General features: G+C 44.9%; 1 protein-coding gene across 1 annotated transcript in view; it reads left to right on the top strand.

Moving 5' to 3' along the window:
• Positions 1–21,488, top strand: part of ARIH2 (ariadne RBR E3 ubiquitin protein ligase 2) — a 46,580-nt gene extending 25,092 nt beyond the window's left edge. The window contains 13 exon segments of the mRNA XM_082847270.1: positions 3,498–3,565; positions 6,274–6,337; positions 7,821–7,971; positions 9,127–9,248; positions 10,498–10,607; positions 11,976–12,093; positions 13,086–13,136; positions 13,227–13,248; positions 15,651–15,802; positions 16,644–16,787; positions 17,386–17,454; positions 18,829–18,912; positions 19,139–21,488. Coding sequence (XP_082703396.1) covers positions 3,498–3,565; positions 6,274–6,337; positions 7,821–7,971; positions 9,127–9,248; positions 10,498–10,607; positions 11,976–12,093; positions 13,086–13,136; positions 13,227–13,248; positions 15,651–15,802; positions 16,644–16,787; positions 17,386–17,454; positions 18,829–18,912; positions 19,139–19,210 — 1,227 coding nt within the window. The 3' untranslated portion in view covers positions 19,211–21,488.
• Positions 21,489–21,873: the final 385 nt, after the last annotated feature.

The following is a 21,873-nucleotide window of genomic DNA, read 5'->3' as shown; positions in this document are numbered from 1 at the left end:
ATTTTTTTAAAGAATCAACTTTTGGGGGCTTCCCTGGTGGCGCAGTGGTTGAGAGTCCGCCTGCCGATGCAGGGGACACGGGTTCGTACCCCGGTCCAGGAGGATCCCACATGCCGTGGAGCGCCTGGGCCTGGAGCCATGGCTGCTGAGCCTGCACGTCCGGAGCCTGTGCTCCGCAATGGGAGAGGCCACAGCAGTGAGAGGCCCGCGTACCGCAAAAAAAAAAAAAAAAAAGAGAATCAACTTTTGGACTCTATTGATTTTCACTATTTGTTTTGGATTTTATTTCTGTTTTTATCTTTTTTCTTCTTTTAACTTTGTCATCTTTTTCTAGCTTCTTAAGGTAGGCCCTTATGTCATTGATTTTTGGACCTTTTATAGTATAAATACTTACATTTGTAAATTTCCCTCTTGGCATTATATTAGCTGCATCTCACAACTTTTATTATGTGGTATTTTCATTATCATTCGTTCAAAACATTTTCTAATTTTTCTTGTGATTTCTTCCTTGACACACAGGTTTTATAGAGGTATGTTCTTTAATTTCCAAATATTTGCTGTATAAGAAGAAGAAGGGCATGTTTGGCAGAGAACAGTCAGGGAGCCTCTTGGGGTTGCTGGAATCATTTGGTCTATTGCTGGACTCCTCAGGGCAGTGGTTCTGCAGTGGGTCCTAATGACTCTTGACTAACGCTTAAGGTTCATCTTGTCAGTACTGGAGAGCTGTGACGGGTTTTAAACAGGTTGGGACTGATCCTGGTAAGACGTGAAAGCTCTAAGAATAGTCTGTTATTGTAATTGTTACATGGAGGCTTTAGGAAACTCATCCTGGGGGCTATGGGTGGCGGGGGGTGGGGGTGGCGGGCAGATAATAGACACTGGCATGTCAGTATATAAGATACCTTTCCTTTGTCCAGGTGATAGTGAAGCCCTTCTGATGGAAGTGTTTAGGAGAGGCAGGACTAGAGATTGTGCAGTGGAATGGTGGTGATGGAAGAGGGTGGAATGGTAAGGAAGAGCGAGACATAGAGGAAAATGCTGATGCAGGTGTAGGAGTGTGATGTCTCCAGTGACAAGATGGGCATTCAGGAGGAAGAGCACATTTAGTGTACCTGAACAGGTTCTGCGAGACTCATCACAGAGACCATTATGTTTGTTGAATTTGGCGACAAGGGAGTTTATATTGCCTGGTACATGTGTATAAAGTATATCCACTGTCGGCAATTCCAAATAGATTGAAATTCAGCAATTAAAATAAACATTTTGACAAACTGTGAACCAAAATTGAATTCATATTGGCAGTTATACCCACTGAACTTTCGAAGTATTATATATATTTTCAAGCATGATTCTTGAGAATAGCTCTAACATTTTGGGGAGGAGGTGGGGGGATACGAAAACATCTTATTTCTGCTCTTGAGAGTCTTTGTTTAAATTCATCCTAACTATTCTTGCCTCATGGTCTTGTGAGTATCCAAAGTGGACACATTCCACCAGCTAAGGGTTTGCAGTTTAGACAGGGGTAATAGTCCCAGGCATGCTGGAAATAGTGACCTATTATTATTGAGAAGGGCCCTCTTTGACCCCTGTGATGGAGAGAATGGTGGACTCTATCTCTGTGGGGAGAAGCTCAGATTAATCTGTAATTACCTTGGGGTTCCAAATTTTGGGGCAAGAACTTCCTAGTTCTTAGTTTCTAGTCTTTTCCTGGATTAGACTCATAAATAAATAAGACTTTTATTCTTCTTATTACATATTGATCTGATAGAACCGCAAATTTGTTTTGAACGTGACATGGTCATATGTGTTCCTTCCTAAGTCATTAGTTTTTTTGGCGGTCAGTGGTTATCACCTTGGACCCATTTTCCTTTTGGAAAAGGTTTGACCTTCTCATTGTGAGTCCTTTTTGGGAGAGTTCCCTGGTTGCCTAGTGGTTAGGATTTGGGGCTTTCACCGCCATGGCCTGGGTTCAGTCCCTGGTCGGGGAACCGAGATCTCGCAAGCTGCATGGTGCAGCCAAAAATAAATAAATAAATCCATAAAAGAAAGCTTTAAGTCGTTCTTGATAATATGTAATCCTAACTACTAACCAGTTGTTAGTTGCTTGTCAAAACAGTCCAGCAAGAGTTCGTCTTGGTTCTGCTGGAAGATTTTTGTTCTCCACAATTGGACATATAAGAAGAGTGGAAGACTTCCCCCAGTTGTTAAGTGTTTTTATATATATATTTAGTTAGTTAGTTAGTTAGTTTATTTATTTTTATTTATGGCTGTGTTGTGTCTTTGTTTCTGCGTGCAGGCTTTCTCTAGTTGCGGCTAGCGGGGGCTACTCTTCATTGTGGTGCGCAGGCTTCTCGTTGGAGTGGCTTCTCTTGTTGCAGACACGGGCTCTAGGTGCTCCTGTATGAAAACTCAGTCCAGTGAGCAGAGTACCAAGGTTCTGTGTGTTCTCTTGGCTCCCTAGGTTGAAGTGTGCTCCTTGTTTTTCCTTGATTCAGTAGCACCCTCGTGTTTTGCAGTGCTCTCTCTGGGTAGCCTTATCTAGGCCTCCAAACACATCCTAATCTTCTGACGCCCCGAGCTGGACTAGAAGATAAGGCCCCCTGGTGGTCCAGTGGCTAAGATTCTGTGTTTCACTGCTGGAGGCCTGGGTTCAATTCCTGGTCAGGGAACTAAGATCTCACAAGCCTCACGGCCAAAAAGAAAAAGATTAGGCCCCCACCCAAGTCTTGATGTTCAGGGTTCTGTTTTGTAACTAGCTTACTTTCCTATTAACATTAAAATTAATATATGAACTACTTTCTGTGTCAGTAAACTTAGCTATGCAACATCCTTTTCAGGGACTGCATATCCTGTATCATTTCCTCAGAAAAAATTTACAGAGGTAGAATTGCTAGTTCAGTGCACCTTCTGAGGCTCTTTGATAGCCATAACCATTGTGCTTTAAAGGAGAATGTAGGGGCCAGAAAGGCTGCCCACGGACTTCTAAATTCTCCTTGCAATTAGGGCTCATTAGTTGCCGGGAATTCAGAGATTTTAAACAGGGGTGTTTTTTGTTTGTTTTGTTTTTCTGGGTTTATACAAGAAGTCCAAGCCTGAGGTTTTCTGCAAGTAACAGGCCTAAGTAGAGGTGCACTTACCATGTATAGCCTCCTACAGCAGCTTGAGGAAACAAATCACATTAGGGAACCTAACAGCTCTTTTTCTTAAATTGGATGCTGGGTTGTTATTTACTGTAAATAGGATGGTTTCGCATAAGTTTCAAATCAAACTAATTTCTTTGAAGGGTCGTTAATGAAAACAAAGATCGAAAAATCAAGAGATCCAAGAAATCACTAAGACTATAAGAGTCTGAACTTAAAAGATGAAACAGAACCAAGAGGAAGAATTTGAAAGTCAAGCCTGGGCCTGCAATAGAGATGAATGTATGCATTTCTCAAAATGCAGAGCACTCTGAAAGAAACTACATTATAATTTGATTTCTTTTTTTTTCTTTCTAGGTATCTCATTCAGTTGCTAAACTTATATTAGTTAATTTCCACTGGCAAGTCGCAGAGATAATGGACAGGTAAGGTGTTTGGGGGAGGAAGAAGAGATGGCATTGCCCATAGCTCCTCTCTCTGCCTACCCGCCCAGTGATGATTATTGTTTATGTTTTGGAGAATGTCCTTACAGTGTGCAGATTATATTTTTAAAACACTGGATCATAGTGTATAGCCTTTTTTTCCTCAGTATATGGTGAACATTTTCCCATGTTTTCAGCATATTCTTTCTACCCCAGTTTTAATGCTGGCACAGTATTTTATTATATAGATGTTCCATACTTTTCCAAACCCCTGTTGTTGTACAGTGAAGTTAGGTCAAATTTTTTATGCCATTGTTAATTTTTAATCAGTGCCCTTCTAGATAACACTTGACAGTATCTCCAGTTATTTCTTTCAGACACATCAAGTGAGGAATACATCATGACATAGTGCATATTACCTTCAGAGAAAAGGTCAGCTAGTTTACCCCGCACTTCCAGAACCAGAGCCCTTGAGGCACACAACTTGGAGTCTCAGGTGTCCTGGAAGTTGTCAGGAGGAGGGGTTCCTCCTCCTTACGCATCCTCTAAGGGGGTTCCTCTAAGAGGCATGTGCTTCTGTCTAGCTCAGGGTGGGCTAGATAACTCTTTGTTGTGAAGGGACTGTTCTGTGAATTGTAGGAGGTTTGGAAGAATCTCCGGGGTCTACCTACTAGAAGTCCGTAAATCAAAAATGCCTCTGGACTGCCAGCTAACTCCTGGAGAACAAAACTGCTCCTGCTGAGCAGTACACTGGTCACTACCCCTGCTCTTTCACACCACAGTGAGTCTTCCTTCTCTGTATGGTGTGATTCTGTTGATCGGCAGAGGAAGATCATTATGCCTTTCCTTCTCTAGGCTAAGAAGGCCAAACTAGCCAGAGCAGCCCAGCCTGATCAGGAAAGAGCAAATGCATTCCTGGTTCACTAACTGCACTCTCACTGTCTATACTGAAGAGCTGAATACAGTTAGGTAGACTTCCAGATGACCTTCCCTGTCTGCACTGCTATCCAAAACTCTGGAACCACATAGGTTCCGGTAATGGGTATCTAGCACTGTCCAAACTCTCTAGCCTAACTTGGGGATGGAGACAATTTGGATAGCTATAAAGATACTAAGAATAGTAGTGTGAGAACTAGGAATAAAAATTAAAGTAGGCATTCTGACTAGGCAGAGTAAGGAAATCATGTATATGAGATGTAGTTCTTCCCTGCTCAGATTCCTGGTGTCTTGGTAATGTGATTACCTGGACTTTGTGTGGCACTTTTATTGCCACATGATAACTGTTTTTATTTTTAAATGTATTTATGCCATACCTCATTCCAGAAAGGAATTAAATTTTTATTATGAAATTTTTTTCCCCAAAAATGTGTGAGTGTGCACTCACATGCCATATTTGTGATGTATATAGGTTTTAAAGACAAAGCAAACAAAGAAACCCTCTGACCTTTACTCAGAGACCTCTCTGATGGCAATCCCTGCCTGGCTACAATCCCTTCCTTTTCCAGGGCGACCAGTACCTTGAATTCGTTATTGATCATTTTCTTATTTATTCTTAAATTATATATCTTTTAGTTTTGTATGTTTTTAGAACTTTACAGGCATGGAATCATATCATATGTATTCTTCAACTTTTTAAATTAACAAGGTTGAACATTATGACATCTTATCCATCCTCCTGTCAAAAACTATTTGTGAGTTTTTAGTTTTTTGCTGTTAAAAATAATGCAACTCTGAAAACTGTTGTACATGACTTATAGTGTCACATAATTTTTCTAGGGTTAAGTACAGAAAGTGAATTGCTGGTCTGTAGAGTATGTGTTACTTCAGCTTTACTAGATAATGCCAAAATGTTGTCCAAAGTGATTGTACCATGTTATATACCCACTAGTGGTGTATGAGTGTCAGAATTAAAGTTTTACAGTCTGGTGGGTGTAAATGGCATCTGGTTGTCTTTAATTTCAATGTCCAGGTTATTAAGGAGGTTGATCATTTTTTCCTATGTGATTTGTGCTTCCTCTTCTGTGAAATGCCTGTTATGTCTTTTGCCCATTTTTCTAATTGTTGTTTTTCATTTCAAATGGACGTTTAGGAGTTTTTGTTTTGTTTATTCTGAATATCAGTTCTTTACCAGTTGTATATGTATTGAATTATCTTTCAGTTTATAGCTTGGCTTTTCACTTTATCTTGTCTTCTGATGAACTGAAGTTCTTTTGGCTTGCGGGATCTCAGTTTCCTGACCAGGGATTGAACCTGGGCTACAGCAGTGAAAGCCCAGAATCCTGACCACTAGACTACCAGGGAGTTCCCTGAATTGAAGTTCTTAAATGTAGCATACAGAGTTTTCCTTTATGCTTTGCTTTTTCTGTGTCTTGAAGATATCCTTTCCTATTCTGAAGACATAGAGATATTTGCTTGTAATTCTAGAAAGGGACTTAAAGCAGATATGGTCCTTCATAAGTATTTTTCTTATAGTTGAGTGCCTTTAGGACAGAGTTGTTATTCTTATACCAATTGAGAGCTAAAAAAATTGAAAAAGCAGAAAGTATTTGTAGTAAGGTAAAAAGCCAGCTTGGTTTTGCGAGAAGGTAGTTAAAAGACAAAGACACTTCAGTGTGACTGCAACACATGTTGATCTATCCTGTTTTTGTTCAGAAGTAAAACTATTTGTCTTCAGGTTCTGATTCCCTTTACTTCTGCGTTTTGTTTTGTAGATACAAGTCTAATTGTGCTCAACTGCTCGTTGAGGCTCGAGTTCAGCCCAATCCGTCGAAACATGTGAGTGTCTCCTCCTTGAATAAGGCTTCTCCTGTTGCCCGTGGCTCTTTCTGTGGCTCACATTGTTATTGAGAACCATCTTGCCTTGTTTGTAGTGCAATATGCCCATGATATTTGTTCCAGCATAGGCCTAAATCTTCCATTTCCATTATAGTTTGGAAATTTTCCTCATAGATGAGGAGTGAATCATTGCCTGCCCTCTCCAGCCTCACCTTTTTCCTTGCACTTACATACAGCCTGTACTCTATTCCTGCTGTGTTCTTGGTGTTCCCACTCACCACATGCCTCTTTGACTCTGCTTGTGCCTTCCCTGGTCTGGAATGTCCAGATTCTGTCCCCATCTCTGCTTGTGGAAATGGAACTCATCTTTAGAGACCCACATCCAAGCCATCTCTCACAAAACATATCTCCTGGGACTACTCCCCTCCAAACTCCTCTAATTATATCTTTAAACCTTTATGTGTATGTTGTAGTAATTCACTCATATCTTTTCAGCTTCCCTACTAGACTGTAAGTGCTTTTTAAGTTTAGGAATCAATGTATAGCAATTTCCTCTGTATCTGAGAGTTCAGTCAGCATTTGTCAAATGAATGAGGGCCATGTTAAAAGCACTCTCAGGAGGGAGAATTGGGGCTCAGATCACCACATAACTTCTGCAGTCTCTTAGGAGAAAATTTCTAGGAGAATACTGGACAAACATGAGAATACGGTCCTTTTCCTCAAGTTATTTTTTGTATTCCCAGTAAACTAACAAGAACCTAATGTTAAACATGTAGTGGACTTTTTCATTGGTTAGTGTTTTTGGCTGGGGTCCCCAGATTGTCTTTGCCAGTTTGTGTCGCATGGTATGGATTCTGGAGTTTAAGCTTTACAGTTATTTGCCCACAAACTAGAAGAGTTTCTTCCCTTGTAGAAGCCTTCCTCATCTCTCTAAATTAATTGTATGTGACATCTCTTTGGTATGTTAAGGATGAGTTGTAACTTGGTAAAAACTGTAATACTCTATGTTTTGGACATATTGATATGGGAAAACCACTGTCTTTGACACGTAAAACTGCATTGTGGGCTGTTAGAGGCTCACACTCAGCCTCTAAGCACCTATATGGCTGGGTTTGTAGTACTTGTTGAGGAGCAACTCTGTGCTGTGCTGAATGAGGGCAGTTTTCAAAAGAAACCCAATAGTCTCCGAAAGAAGGTGGATTGAATGACCTCTGAGGACCTTGACAGTTCTGAAATCCTGGTCTTTTCAGCCTGACGTTATAAACTACTGTTAGTTCTCATTTCCGTCTTCTCTCTGCCTCTCTAAATCCTAGTGATTCATCAAGCCTAGTTCAGTTACCACCTCCTTCAGAAAGCCTTCCTGATAATATGCTTTCTGCTCAAAACTGGAACTCGCAGAGTGCACACATTGCAGTTGCGTTCTGACACTTGTTGCGGGGTCAGAATTGCCTCCCATGGCTCATATCACTCTGCCTCTCCCCAGGTCCCCACAACCCATCCCCCTCACCACTGCGCAGTGTGTATGCAGTTTGTGCGGAAGGAAAACCTACTGTCTCTGGCCTGTCAGCACCAGTTTTGCCGCAGCTGCTGGGAGCAACACTGCTCAGTACTTGTCAAGGATGGCGTGGGTGTGGGTGAGTCTGCCATAGGATTTATAAAAGGCTGGCATGAAGTATTTAGCTTTAGCTCTGCCCTTTCAGGTTCTCAGGTCAACTGAGTGTTTTCTTGTGAGCCTAATTGAAGTTTTTATTGTCAGAACCATTGGTTTCCAAACACATCTGTCTGAACAATGGCAACGTTTAGACCTGAGCAAAATGAGAGAGTTAAGGCTAATGTTTGGGCATATATGTAAACGTTGGTGTGAATGCAAGGCTACCTTCTCTTGCCTTTTGGGAGAACTGTCCTTTAAGCTGCCTACCGTATCTATCTTGATTCTCAGAGTGGCAGCCATAACTCAGAAACACCTAGAGAGTTAGCTGTTATTTAGGAAATATAAGCACAAATCAAACTTGATGATCAGTTAAAGGAATATTTAACTATGACTTGATATTTGAAACTAAATCAGCATTACTTTAATTGTGTCTGCAAAATCTCATTGTATTGACGGTAATCACATGCATGTAATATTAAACATCACAGAACTAAATTGTTAGTTAATAACCCTATAGGATTTTTTTTTTTTTTTTTTTTTTTTTTTTTTTGCGGTACGTGGGCCTCTCACTGTTGTGGCCTCTCCCGTTGCGGAGCACAGGCTCCGGATGCACAGGCTCAGCGGCCATGGCTCACGGGCCCAGCCACTCTGCGGCATGTGGGATCTTCCTGGACCGGGGCACGAACCCGTGTCCCCTGCATTGGCAGGCAGACTCTCAACCACTGCGCCACCAGGGAAGCCCACCCTATAGGATTTTTTAAACAGTTTTGTTTTTTATTGGTGCTGTTTGTGATATATATGATTTAATTTGTTTTGTTTTTGTTGGGGTTTTTTTGGTGGCTCTGTGCGGTTTACAGGATCTTAGTTCCCCAACCAGGGATTGAACCCAGGTCTCTGGCAGTGAGAATGCCGAGTCCTGACCACTGGACCATCAGGGAATTCCCTATCCTATTTAATTTGGAATAATATTTTAGTTGCATCACTGTGCAAATATATTAATTTCTCTCTTCTTTGAATAAATTCTGTTGCTTTAGGGGTTCCTTACATAGAATCTGAATTTGTTGGTTGAACTCAGCAAATATATTATCGCTGTGTCTTCTGCGATACAGTTGTCCATCAGGTTATCTTTGTTCAACAGGTGTCTCTTGCATGGCTCAGGACTGCCCGCTTCGAACACCAGAGGACTTTGTGTTTCCATTGCTGCCCAATGAAGAATTGAGAGACAAATACAGACGCTACCTCTTCAGGGACTATGTGGAGGTATGCCCAGCCCCTGTTGTGCCCTCTGTCTTCCCAGGCCTGCTTTTCATCAGATGCTCACCAGTTACTTTATAGACTAGACTGCCAGTAGATGCTTTCGTTTGAAGAAAGAGCTCCACGGCTTTAAAACAGTTTGAAAACTACTAGAGTGCTAGTGAATCCCAGGTCTTTTGCTTCCTTGTTATGTATCCCTTGACCCATTATTTTACCTCTCTGAGCCTTGGTTTTCTCTTGTAGAATGGTCAGGCATCCCCACCTTATACAGAGTTGCTTAAACAAGCTGTTGTGTGTCGGGATAAACACAAGTCAGGCATATCTCAGGAGTTGCTGTTCTGTTCAGTTCACTGTGTGGTTCAGCACAAAGAAGAGGTGTTGCTTTTTGGGCAATTGGAAAACTTGTTCAGGTTTTCAGCATGGTCAGTTTTGGAGTCCTTCCCCTCTATTGCGCTACCTGTTCAGGCTTGTTTGTTCTATGCAGCATAATTTTCATCTTTGTCTTTCATGCCCAGGCTTATTGGATTGATTGACGGTCTGGGTTGTGTCATGCACATGCCACAGGAAAAGCAATGCCTTGTTCCTTGTGCTGTTTTCTGCCTTTGGTAGATGCCTGAGGGTCATTGAGTCCCTCAGAGTCTTATGCACAGCTGAGTGGTCTGTGTTCCTTTCCAGCCCTGGTCCGTATGCCCTTTCATTTCAGAGACACACTTCTGTATTCCATTTTGTCATGTAATCTTAGAGCATTCTAGTGAGTTGCTACCTAGTTTAAGCTAAGCATTCAAAGGTCATTTTCAGGGATCTCCCTGGTGGTCCAGTGGTCAAGAATCTGCCTTCCAATGCAGGGGATTCGGGTTTGATCCCTGGTTGGGGAACTAAGATCCCACATGCCGCGGGGCAACTAAGCCTGTGTGCTCTGGAGCCTGTGCGCCACAACTAGAGAGAAGCCCACATGCTGCAACGAAGAGCCCACACACCTCAACGAAAGATCCCGCATGCCACAGCGAAGATCCCATGTGCCGCAACTAAGACCCGACGCAGCCAAATAAATAAATATTAAAAGCAAACAAACAAAGGTCATTTGCACTACCTGCCTAATGTCTGGTCTTCACAACATCCATCTTGAATTCCTGTAGCCCCTTGATATAAGTCATCAGCTGGAAGAACAGAAGGTGTTTGAGTACTCAGGGAGGTCTAATTTGGAGGCACCAACTAGGGGATGTCCTCATTATTCCTCCCCTTGGTGTGTTCACAGAGTCACTACCAGCTCCAGCTGTGCCCTGGTGCAGACTGCCCCATGGTTATCCGGGTACAGGAGCCCAGAGCTCGCCGAGTACAGTGCAATCGGTGCAACGAGGTCTTCTGGTAAGAGTGAGTGTGGGTGCTGAGCAGCCCTGGGCTTGTGCCTTCCCCTGCTCTAAAGCATCACTGCCGTTGCTCTTATGAGGGTGGGGCTGGGAGAGGCAGGGTCGTTGAGCCAGAAGAGCAGCTCTGTTCCACGTGGGCAGGGTTTGTACCTAGCATCTCATGTTCCATGAGATGTTTGATAATAGTCAGTCTGGAGACAAGAACGGGGCACAGATTCTTGGGGAATGTGCTGTGGTTATGCTGCTGAGACTCATGGGCCAGAGACTGCATGTCCGTATGGGTGTGTATCTACCTGCACAGATAATTCACATACTACTGTATTTGAAAGCAACAACCATCAACGTTTTAATCTTTCTCTTGGCCTTTCTGCTAATTTTATAACACTATAATCCATAAATGTGTTTATATTTACCTGGGGTTTACTCTATTCAGTAGACATGATGGGAATAGCTAAAGTATACTGAAGGCTTACCAGAGGAAATGCTCTGTCCTGATCATTTTACCTTCATTGTCACAACAACTGTGTATGATTGTACTGTTGTTACTCTTATGTTATAGGTGAGGAAATTGAGGTGCAAGGTAATGGCAGAGCCATAATTTAGGTCCAGACCTGTCCCCAATTCATGCCTCCCTGGAAAATTCATGGTGGGGCTTCAGAGGAAGTACGTAGAAAATGTGGTATATGTGCATATGTGCCTGCCTTTCAAGATGTTGTTGAGGGAGTCTGTGATTCACCAAAGGTTAAGAACCACTAATGTGGTTGCTTTCCATCCTTTGTGTCCTGCATTATGAACTTCTTTTCCCTGGGACATGTGTTAGGCTACCTGCCTGAGAGCCTTTATCCATAACGTTGTGTTGGCTTGGACAAAAGGGAAATTAAAAACATGGGAGCCTGGCCTGATGAATGTTGGAGTGTTTTTCTTTTCTGATTTTAAGTTTCAAGCATTGTCAGATGTATCATGCCCCCTACAGATTGCACAAGTGCTGGCATTGTGCATCCTGTGTGCACATCTGACTTGGAGATAAGCCAAGGCTCCCAGAACTGGATCTCATTCCTGCCTTGGGCCTGAGTTGAGGTATCTTAGAATGCATCTCCATGCCCTTTGGGAAGCTGAATTCTGAATTTGATACCCTGTCAGGAAGGATTGACACCACATAAGATATTTGAAACAAACATTTCATTTGGGTTTATTGAGAGAAATTCACACAGTACTTCAGTATAATCCTGGGTGAGAAAAGGTCTCAGATGCCTTGATAGGTGACGTTACCTCTTTGAAAAGCTCTAATTCAGGATCTGTTGGCTTGGACAGAAGGAAAATGAAGAACACAGGATCTGACCTAACAATTATCTTTTCTGGTTTTAAGTTTCAAGTGTCGTCAGATGTATCACGCCCCCACAGACTGCGCCACAATTCGGAAATGGCTCACGAAGTGTGCAGACGACTCTGAAACAGCCAACTACATTAGTGCTCACACTAAAGACGTAAGGACTGTATCTTACCTGTCATGGATCTGCCCTCCTTAGTGCTACCCAGGGCCTTGCCCAGGAGATGTACCATCTGAGAGCAGAACAGGGCTCTTGATGGAGGCTCTTGATCAGGGCCTCAGGGCTCTTGATGGAGGCTGCCCAGACCTGGCAGAGTTTGTAGCAATTTATCATGGTATGCACCGAGTGCATTTATTTTAATAAATTGCTGAAATGCTTGGAGAAGTTTGACCCTTAGGAAAACTAATTAGAAGAAGACTAGGTTTTATTGAATGTTTCCCAAGCTTTAACAGCCCTAGGAGGGAGGTAGTTGATAGCCACACATAATAAATAGCAGAACTCTAATGCAAGCCCAAGCCTGCCCAATTCTCATTCTGGAAACTTCCCATGGGAAAGCATGGCCTGTAGCCCCTTGAGTTCTGCACGACTCAGCGCTCAAGGATGTACCCTGTGCCAGTCACACGCTGAGTTGATGCACCCACAAGCACAGCTGTGACCATGACATCATTAAGCATAGTCCTTTTCGTGGCGATGGAAGAGCACAGCATCAGACTGATCTCTGCATTGCTGCCTGGGGTTGCTGGCATCTCTCAAATGAGAGCGAGCTTTAGAGGTTATTTCCTTGGCCTCTCCTGGAAGCAGAAGTTCAGGCAAGCTGATGAGGACTTAGTCCAGTGTGGCAGCTTTTACGCTGCTTTGGCGTTCCTCCCAAGCAGGCAAGCTCTCTACTGACTCAGCTTGTGCTTAATCTGAGCGGCCTCGTGGCAGGGACAGATGGTGCTTGGAGTGTTTCAGAGCCAAACATGCTGACCTCATTTCCTTGAATTGCTGTTCCAGCCTCAGCGACCCGCCACATTTAAGTGAGATGCTCCTCCCCAGAAGTGCTCGCACGATGAGCTACTGGGCACGGGTGCCGGGAGCTTTGTGTAATTTGTCTTAGAACCGGCCTGATGGTGCGTGAGCCTAATGGCACCCTTCTGTCTCCTCAGTGTCCCAAGTGCAACATCTGCATTGAGAAGAATGGAGGCTGCAATCACATGGTGAGCAGATGCCTGTACGTTTTGCTTATGTGACATGGAACCTTTGGTCAGCGTGCTCTTAACATGTTCTCTTCTGTTTCCCTCTGACAGCAATGCTCCAAGTGTAAACACGGTGAGTCCCAGGCTTGATGTACAAGGCCCAGTGGCACAGTCTCTGTTTCTTGTGCACGGGTCTCCACTGCTTATTTAGTGAGTGCTTTTGTGGTGAAGTGATAAAACAGAGGGCAGCCTCAGTCACTTATAGTCATGATAACCAGATTAAAGCATTTATTGATTTATTATTTTTCGGTCCCTTTTATAATCCCACTGCCGTCTCGCTGACGCATGTAGTCAGAAGTCAAGTTTGGGGTGACTATTAGACCCTCGTGAATCCTCAGTCATCCAAGAAGAAGGTTTTAGTGTGTTCTTTTTATTTTTGCCAAGGCAGGTAAGTAGCATGGGGCTTATCTGGGCTGCCTTACAGATACCTTTTAAGCAGGCTGTACATGGTTTTACTGGAGGCAGTAAAATAATAGTTTTCCATTGAGGTTTTTTTATATATATATATATAAATTTATTTACTTATTTATTTTTGGCTGCGTTGGGTCTTTGTTGCTGTGCGTGTGCTTTCTCTAGTTGTGGCAAGTGGGGGCTACTCTTTGTTGCGGTGCATGGGCTTCTCATTACAGTGGCTTCTCCTGTTGTGGAGCACGGCCTCTAGGCGTACAGGCCTCAGTAGTTGTGGCTCGCGGGCTCTAGAGCTCAGGCTCAGTAGTTGTGGTGCACGGACTTAGTGGCTCCGTGGCATGTGGGAACTTCCTGGACCAGGGCTCGAACCCGTGTTCCCCTGCGTTGGCAGGCGGATTCTTAACCACTGTGCCACCAGGGAAGTCTCCTCTGAGGTTTTATAAAGTTTTCAGAGGGGGTTTTGGCCTTTCAGGCCTCCGTCGTCTATCAATTGTAGGTTACATAGAACCTGTTGGTTTTGCTTTCCTTTCCTGCCAGATCAAGTAAAGAAGTAAAATTCCTTTGGGTAGAAAATATGTCTAGATAGGTTTCTTACACAGCTGCTTAGATGCCAACCAGGAGGCCATGAGAGTTTCTCTTTGTAAGAGCCTGACTTATGCTATTCCTGTGTTCTCCCAGGAGCACACTGTAATCAGAGTAGACGAGGCAAGGTTTTAGACTGGAGTGGTGACCCTGAAGTGTAGAGTGAAGATAGGCCGAGGGTAGTGGCATATTTCCTCAGTGATATCGCACCCTAGCTTTTCTGCATGTTTGAATGAGAGGGACATACATGATCCACTTAGAACAGTGCACAAGACATACGTACAGTTTAAAGAGAAATGACAAAGTGAACACGCGAGTACCCACCACATTCTTAGTACTGAGGAAGTCCTCTGTGTGTCCCTCCTCAGTCATAGTCTCCCCATCCCTTACTGCCCAGAGTTAACTTCCATCCCTCACATTGCTGTATAGTTTTACTACCTGTACAGGCAACCCTAAGCAATGTAGTAGTATTTAAAACAGTAGCAAACACAACCTAGCTGACTGAGGAGAAAGCAATATTGCCACTGTTCAATGAAGCCTCCTAGGAGAAGAGAAGTGAACGACCTCTGGGTCTCTTGATTTGGCTTTAGCTTTAGCTTCTCCAGATTTTACAGAAGTCCCTTCTGGGAAGTCATTGAGCCAACTTATGGAGTGATTCCTGGGAAACAGGGTTTACCACTGTCGGGGTCTCTGGCAGAGACAGAACATAGAACTGTGGTTGGCCCCTCTCCATTAAGCCACAATAATTGTTCAGATGTATAGCATCCATAGGGGATCTTTATTTTTCCCTCTTTGCTTCCTCAGTATGGAAACAGAGTCATAATTCTGGGTATGCACTATTGGGTGGGTTTTATGAAAATGTGCTTTTTCTTTTTTTTGGCCTCACTGTGTGGCTTGTGGGATCTTAGATCCCCCACCTGGGATTGAACCTGGGCCACGGCAGTGAAAGCACCGAGTCCTAACCAGTGGACCGCCAGGGAATTCCCATAAAAATGTGCTGTTTAAGACAGAAGAAAAGGGGGAAAAGTCTTTCTTTCCAGTTTCATGTACAACACCTAGGACAGGTGTTGAGAGTGGGACATAGTCAGGAGGGCACATGTGTTTTCTGAATGACCAGGTGGGCTTCAGTTGGACAAGTTTCTGCTTGTCACAGAGGCATTGGCACAGCAGACCAGTGGCCTTGTACAGTCAGCATCTGCTTGTGTTGGATTAAACGGCACAAAGCATATGTGTTCATGAAACTGAGACTATCCGTAGGCTGTTGTTCACATCAGCAAGGACAGGCTTACAGGGACAGTGGAATGTGACAGGGATGAGTGGTATACATTCCCTCTGTAAAGAGGCACCCTTGGAGAGTTCTGGATAGGTGACCCCCCCACCCCCCACCCAGAGCAGGATCTGTCTGTTTTCCTGCTTTGCCTATGACTTTGGAGGAATGTGGGCTTGTCTCGTGTGTGTAAATACTTCTTTCTCTATTCTGTGTAGACTTCTGCTGGATGTGTCTAGGAGATTGGAAGACCCACGGCAGCGAGTACTATGAGTGCAGTCGGTACAAGGAGAACCCTGACATTGTCAATCAGAGCCAGCAAGCCCAGGCCAGGGAGGCCCTCAAGAAGTACTTGTTCTACTTTGAGAGGGTAGGCATCCAGAAGCCTGGAGGGTGGGCTTCTTCCATTTGGCCTGCTGGGTGAAATTCCCAGTGACTGGTAGCCACAGCCAGCATGCTCACACAGAAGTCAGGAAGTGGAACTCCTGCAGTGGCCTGTGTGGTGCCTCCATAGATATGGCTTTCAGGCTCCACAGGGCGGCCACAGCTAACAAGGAAGGACCTGCTGACCTTGTTTGAATGATGAGTTGAAGGATAATGAAGGATCATCAGACAGTCTTTTCCATCCAGTGCCATGTTTGTTGTTTGTTTTTAATTGAGGTATAACTGACTGACAGTATTATATAATTTTCAGGTGTACAACATAGTGATTCATAATTTTTAAGGGTTATACTCCATTTATAGTTATTATAAAATGTTGGTTATATTCCCTGTGCTGTACAGTATATCCTTGTAGCTTATTTTACACATAGTAGTTTGTATCTCTTAATCCCCTACCCCTATCTTGCCCCTCCCCCTAATCCAGTGCCATCTTAATAGTCAGATTCAGAGGGCAGTTCATCCCAGGAAGACCCTTCAGAAGCCCACAGAGCATGGGACATTTGGTTTCTAAGCACAAGAGACCTGTAGTTACCTAGCTTTGCTTCATCCTCAGGGCTCGAGTCCTATTGCCGCAGGGGGGTAGAGTGATCTGGCAGGCAGACAGCTGCTCTGGACAGGGTTGGTAGTGTGGACTGAGGAAGCCCCCCTCTTGCAATCCCAAGGACACACAGTCCCCATCAGCTAGATGAGGCTGTGGCCATTCTGAACTCCTTTTGGATCTCCACCTTCCTGGGACTCCTGCAGCTTTCTCCCTCCTCTGAACCCTGTAGTGGGAGAACCACAACAAGAGCTTGCAGCTGGAGGCACAGACATACCAGCGGATTCACGAGAAGATTCAGGAGAGGGTCATGAATAATCTGGGGACGTGGATCGACTGGCAGTACCTACAGAATGCTGCCAAGCTTTTGGCCAAGGTTTGTACCCCCTCACTCTTCCAGCCCTGTCAGGCCCAGACCTCTGAGGGTGGGAGGCACTGTAGGGGGCAGGGGGCTCAGCACCCTGTGCAGTCCTGCATGCTCCTGCTTATGGGTCCACATTTTGCTGGGCTGTGCTCACTGAGGACCCAGCCCTCTGTGGATGTCCAGGGGATTTTAAGAAGAGTATTCCAGTGCCTCGGCTTGCAGGGAAAGAACTGCAGGGAAAACTAGAGCCCTTTTCTTCTTTTGTCCCATCCATGCATCACTCAAAGGAAAATAAGAGATTGTCTTTGGACAAGTATTGAGATAGATGTGTGGACTCTGATGTCCGACTCAAGAGGGAAGAGCCGTTGAGGCAGCTGCTGGTAATAAATCACAGTGTGGAAAAGGAACTGTGGGTGTTCTGTGACTATTTTTGTTTCAGTTTTTGCCATGTTGTCCCCCAATTCATCTTTTATTTGCCTTGGCCTCATTTCTTTCAGGCCCATACCCGTTGAGCCAGGCTAATTTGCATGGTGGGGTAGAATTGTAAAAGCCACCTGAGATCCATGTAGTTAGGGTCATAGATACAGGTCCCTTCTCTTCTCTGTTGCAGTGTCGATACACCCTGCAGTACACGTACCCATATGCATACTACATGGAGTCTGGACCCAGGAAGAAGCTGGTAAGGCAAAGCGATTCTTCTTCTCTGCTCTCTTAGCTTCAGAGCTGCCCTTCTCTACCTGCACTTTGCAGGAGAGCAAGGACCAGATGCCTGGTTATTGGGAGGGCAAAATCAAAACTGGCAATTGTAAAATTTTATTTCTCCCCTAGGCATTTCCAAAGTAGATCTCAGGTGCTGGTATTTTGTGTAATAGGAAGGCAGATATAGAAGCCAGTGAACAACTATATTTTTGGGGTGACTGGCTGAAAATGTCTGTTGCCACTTGGGAGCCAGTGCCCATGCTTTGGGAGGATATGCAGCTTGCATGTTCCTAAATATAGTGGACTTTGTTTGCATCTTGGTTTAATTTTCATCTTAGATGTTGGGTTGTTTCCCCCCAATTATAAAGTAATTCACACTTATTGTTTAAATGTTGAAAAACTTAGAAAAACATTTACATCATTTATCATCCCACCAGAAAGAAATGACTGCTGTTAGTGTTTTCCAGCCTTTTAAAATTAATATTATTTCTATAATCAAGGTTATATATATAACATTTTTTTGTTACAACTAATTGTTTTTGCAGCTGTTGTTATTTACCCGGCTGGAAAATGCCATTTTGTAATAGTTGCATAAATGTTCCAGTATATGGTTGTACCAACATTTGGGGCATTTATTGTTTCTGTTTTTCACTATCATAAATAAGACATTGGGAAACCTCTTTGTGCAACTGATTTGTGCAGTGGGTATATAATTACTAAGTCAAATGGTTTGAAAATTTTTAAGACTCTTGATTTTCAGAAGAGCTGAAAAAATGCAGTGTTCAGTGAATACAGTGTCTGTGAATATCCACTTTGACTTGTTCTTGTAGCATCCATTTTGCTGTATGTTGGGAGCATTCTCTTCAGTGGCTTAAGTTCTTCCCTTTTCTTCGGGGGTGGAGGGTGAGTGTGGCCTTGCCACATGGCTTTACTCCATAGGTAGCCTTTTTTTTTTTTTTTTTTTTTTTCCCCGCGGTCCGCGGGCCTCTCACTGTTGTGGTCTCTCCCGCTGCGGAGCACAGGCTCCGGACACGCAGGCTCAGCGGCCACGGCTCACGGGCCCAGCCGCTCCACAGCATGTGGAATCTTCCCAGACCGGGTCACAAACCTGTGTCCTCTGCATCGGCAGGCGGACTCTCAACCACTGTGCCACCAGGGAAGCCCCATAGGTAGCCTTTGGATTGGATTCTGGCTCTGGGTACAGGAAGTAGCACTGCTCTCTGAGGACAGTATCGGAGACACGGTTGTCTATAGCTCATGCGAGCCTGAGGTGCTGCATCTGCCCCTCCCATCTGCAGGCCCTGCCCCGGCTACAGCCCCTTCTCCTTTTGACCCTCCTGCTCTACCCATACAGTTTGAATACCAGCAGGCTCAGCTGGAGGCTGAGATCGAAAACCTGTCATGGAAGGTGGAGCGTGCAGACAGCTATGACAGAGGGGTAAGTGCTGTCCTCTTGGATCCTCTGGCAGGCAAGGGAGGGCTGGTGTGGTAATAGGTAACATGGTAGTTGGCATGTAGACTGGAGGCTGCTGCTGAGGGTGGGAAGGTCAGTGCTTTTGACTTCTTGGAGTCCGTGGCAGGGGGGGCAGGGGTGGGGTGGCTTTAGCTGCTCCCTGCTCATGGGACTGGGCCATGCAAGCACCTATCTTGCTTCCTTGGTGCAGGACTTAGAGAACCAGATGCACATAGCAGAGCAGCGGAGGAGAACCCTGCTGAAGGATTTCCATGACACCTAGGTTGGGACATGGACGTGCCAGAGTGAGGAAGATGTGGCTGCGAGGTCTCCCGGCTGCTGTACTGCATGCTGCAGGCTCTGCCTTTCACAACCCCAGGCAACAGCCAGGGCCCCACTCCTGAGAGACACTGGCCACACACCTCTTAGTCGATTTCTGGTTTTTTTTTTTTCCCTCATCTTTTGCTTTTTGTTTTTCCCAGGGTAGAGGCCATGTTGAATTGGCCTCTTCTCAGGACCTTTAATTCCCCCTGGATGGTTGTTGGGAGGGAGGGAAAGTTTTTTTTTGAATGATTATTAATAGGATTAGATCATTACAACTTATAATTTGCAAAGGTTGTACAATTATACAAAAAAGAGGGGGCAAACAAACCATAGAATTACACAGAACCCTTTTTAAAAATAAATTGGCATTGGAGTGTTTTAACCTCTAGCTATTTTACTTAGAATGTAACATATGCTGCCCGCTCACCTTGCCTCAGAATCTCTACTGCAAGAGGGCCCCGGTGGTCTTTGCTTGCCAGATTCATATGTGTTTGGCCACAGCTAGAGTCCCAAGGGAAGAGCATGGGTGGCAGATGGTGGGAAATTAAGTTGGCCTGAGTTATAGGCATGGAGCGCAGGGAATCACATCGTGCCTCCTGTCTGGTCCTTGTAGACCCTTTTGTGGTCAGGTGCACTGCCTTACGTTGGCAGTGAGGAGACAATACAGAACGGAGTCTTGCCATGGGGTGTCATCCTGTCTGATGGCACTGTGTGTCTGTGGACTCATCTTAATTCTTGAAAGTGAGCTTTACCTGGGTCTGGCTACTCAGGCCAGAGCCCACAGCAGAACACGTAGGTGGGCTTGTGGCCCTCCAGACCAGGGGATGTGAGTTCAGCACAGTTTTCTTTTGTTTTCTAAAGATAGAGATCCACTTTTAAAGGGGATTGTTCCCCCAAATAAATTTGTTTTACCTTGGTTCCTTCTTTTGTGCCAGTGTTCCCGTGGTGTGACTCTGACCAGGTTCACACACAGCCATACCTGACACTGTCCTGCTACACTTTCCTCTGGTGAACGTTAGGGTCAGAGTTCAGCATGGTCCTCCCAATGATGGACTCTGGTCTGCCTGGCTCAGGGACCTTGTTTGCACAAATTGTTTTCATGTTAACCTGGAGTGTATGTCTCCATTACCCACTCTAGGGGTTGGTTGTGCTCCCCCTTGCCTGGTTTCAGCTATTGGAGGACAGCACCTCTAGGGTCTGGGAGTCTGAGGCCAGAACGATTCTTGATTTGTGGTCCCAGCTCCTGTACCACAAGGGGCGGGCCAGGGAAAAAGGCCAGCTTTTTCACAGTGCAGAGGAACAAGTGGTTTGCATGGTGTCCTACCTGTCCTGAACCTGGTCCTGTGGGCCTTTCAGAAGTTACATCTGTGATTCCTGGGGTTTCTATGGCTTTTTTCAGTGCCTCCACTCTGAGGCCGGCAGAGTTGTCCATACTCGATAGGGCCTCCTTGACCTCCTGGAAGAGTTGCTTAGGAGATCTGTGAATAAATATTATGTTGGAAATTCTTTGATATTCAAACATTTTCACCTCAGTTGGTAATTTCCCAGGTACCATGTAAGCTGTAAACTGAATCACTCTTGAAGGCAGAGGACAGCTGTAACTCTTGGAGTCATGGGGTACATAGTCGGCTGCAGGCTCCCTTTCTCCCCAATCAGATTTTGCCTCTTCCTGTCATCTCCTGCAAGGAAAGGACCACGGGGTGGAGCGGTAGGACAAGTTAGGAGTATAGCAGATGAACCCAGAGTTGGACAGTGCTGAGCTAACTGAAGGAGAAGAGTGCCTGCTGCGGGACCTAGGGGTGGGGTGTGACTGTTGCATTGGCCCATGGAAGATCCTGGTGTCTGGAGCTTTTACCTCTGCATTGAGTCCTTTCTGTGTCACCGCCATGGCAGCGGCAGGAGCTGAGTTGCAGCTCTGCACCTTAAGTCACACCCTCGGCACCCTGGGCATTTTTTGGACTGCACAGCTACCACATAGTGCATTTGCATCCAGCTGTGGCCCCAACCACTGGAGCTGCAGGAGGTTCTGTGCCCAGACTGCAGCCTGCAGCCCTTGATCTGCAGAGAGCTTTCTTTCGTGCCTCAAGTGGCTGTCTCTTGTTAACATCAGGAAGATAGAAAAGGTCAGGCAGAATTTTTCTGCCCTGCAAAGGAAGGCACAGTGTTTTCATGAATTTACCATGTATCTTTGTTTTCTTCAAAGAAAAAGTTGAGATGATGTCATCTGCTCAACCTTGAGTGGTTTATTCAAAATAAACTGCAAGTTTCTGATTATAAAAGTGTGTGCAGAGTCATTCTTCAAAGGATCCAAGTAGCCTTCTGAGCCAATGCCCCCGGGGGTTCAGGCCACTGAGCACCAAATAGGGGCCTTCCTGTTGGCCAGTCCCCTCTTCCAGAGGGCTCTGAAGGCCCCACTGGCCTGACTGCTCTGCCTTTCTTCCCTTTCTGGGGAGAGGTCACCTGTGGAGGGAAGTGGAATATCCTGGTACTTTTGGCTTTCCTTTCCCTCCTTGGGTGCAGGCCAAACCATTCCCCACCAAACACAGATCCCAGGATGTGGTAATGTACTGATTCTAATGCCCTACAGCCCTGCTGAGTCCCTGAGCTGCTTATTCAGAAGAT

The sequence above is a fragment of the Leucopleurus acutus genome (assembly GCF_964270905.1).
Source record: "Leucopleurus acutus genome assembly, chromosome: 10".
Lineage (NCBI taxonomy): Eukaryota > Metazoa > Chordata > Mammalia > Artiodactyla > Delphinidae > Leucopleurus > Leucopleurus acutus.
This window is presented reverse-complemented; position numbering and strand designations above follow the sequence as displayed.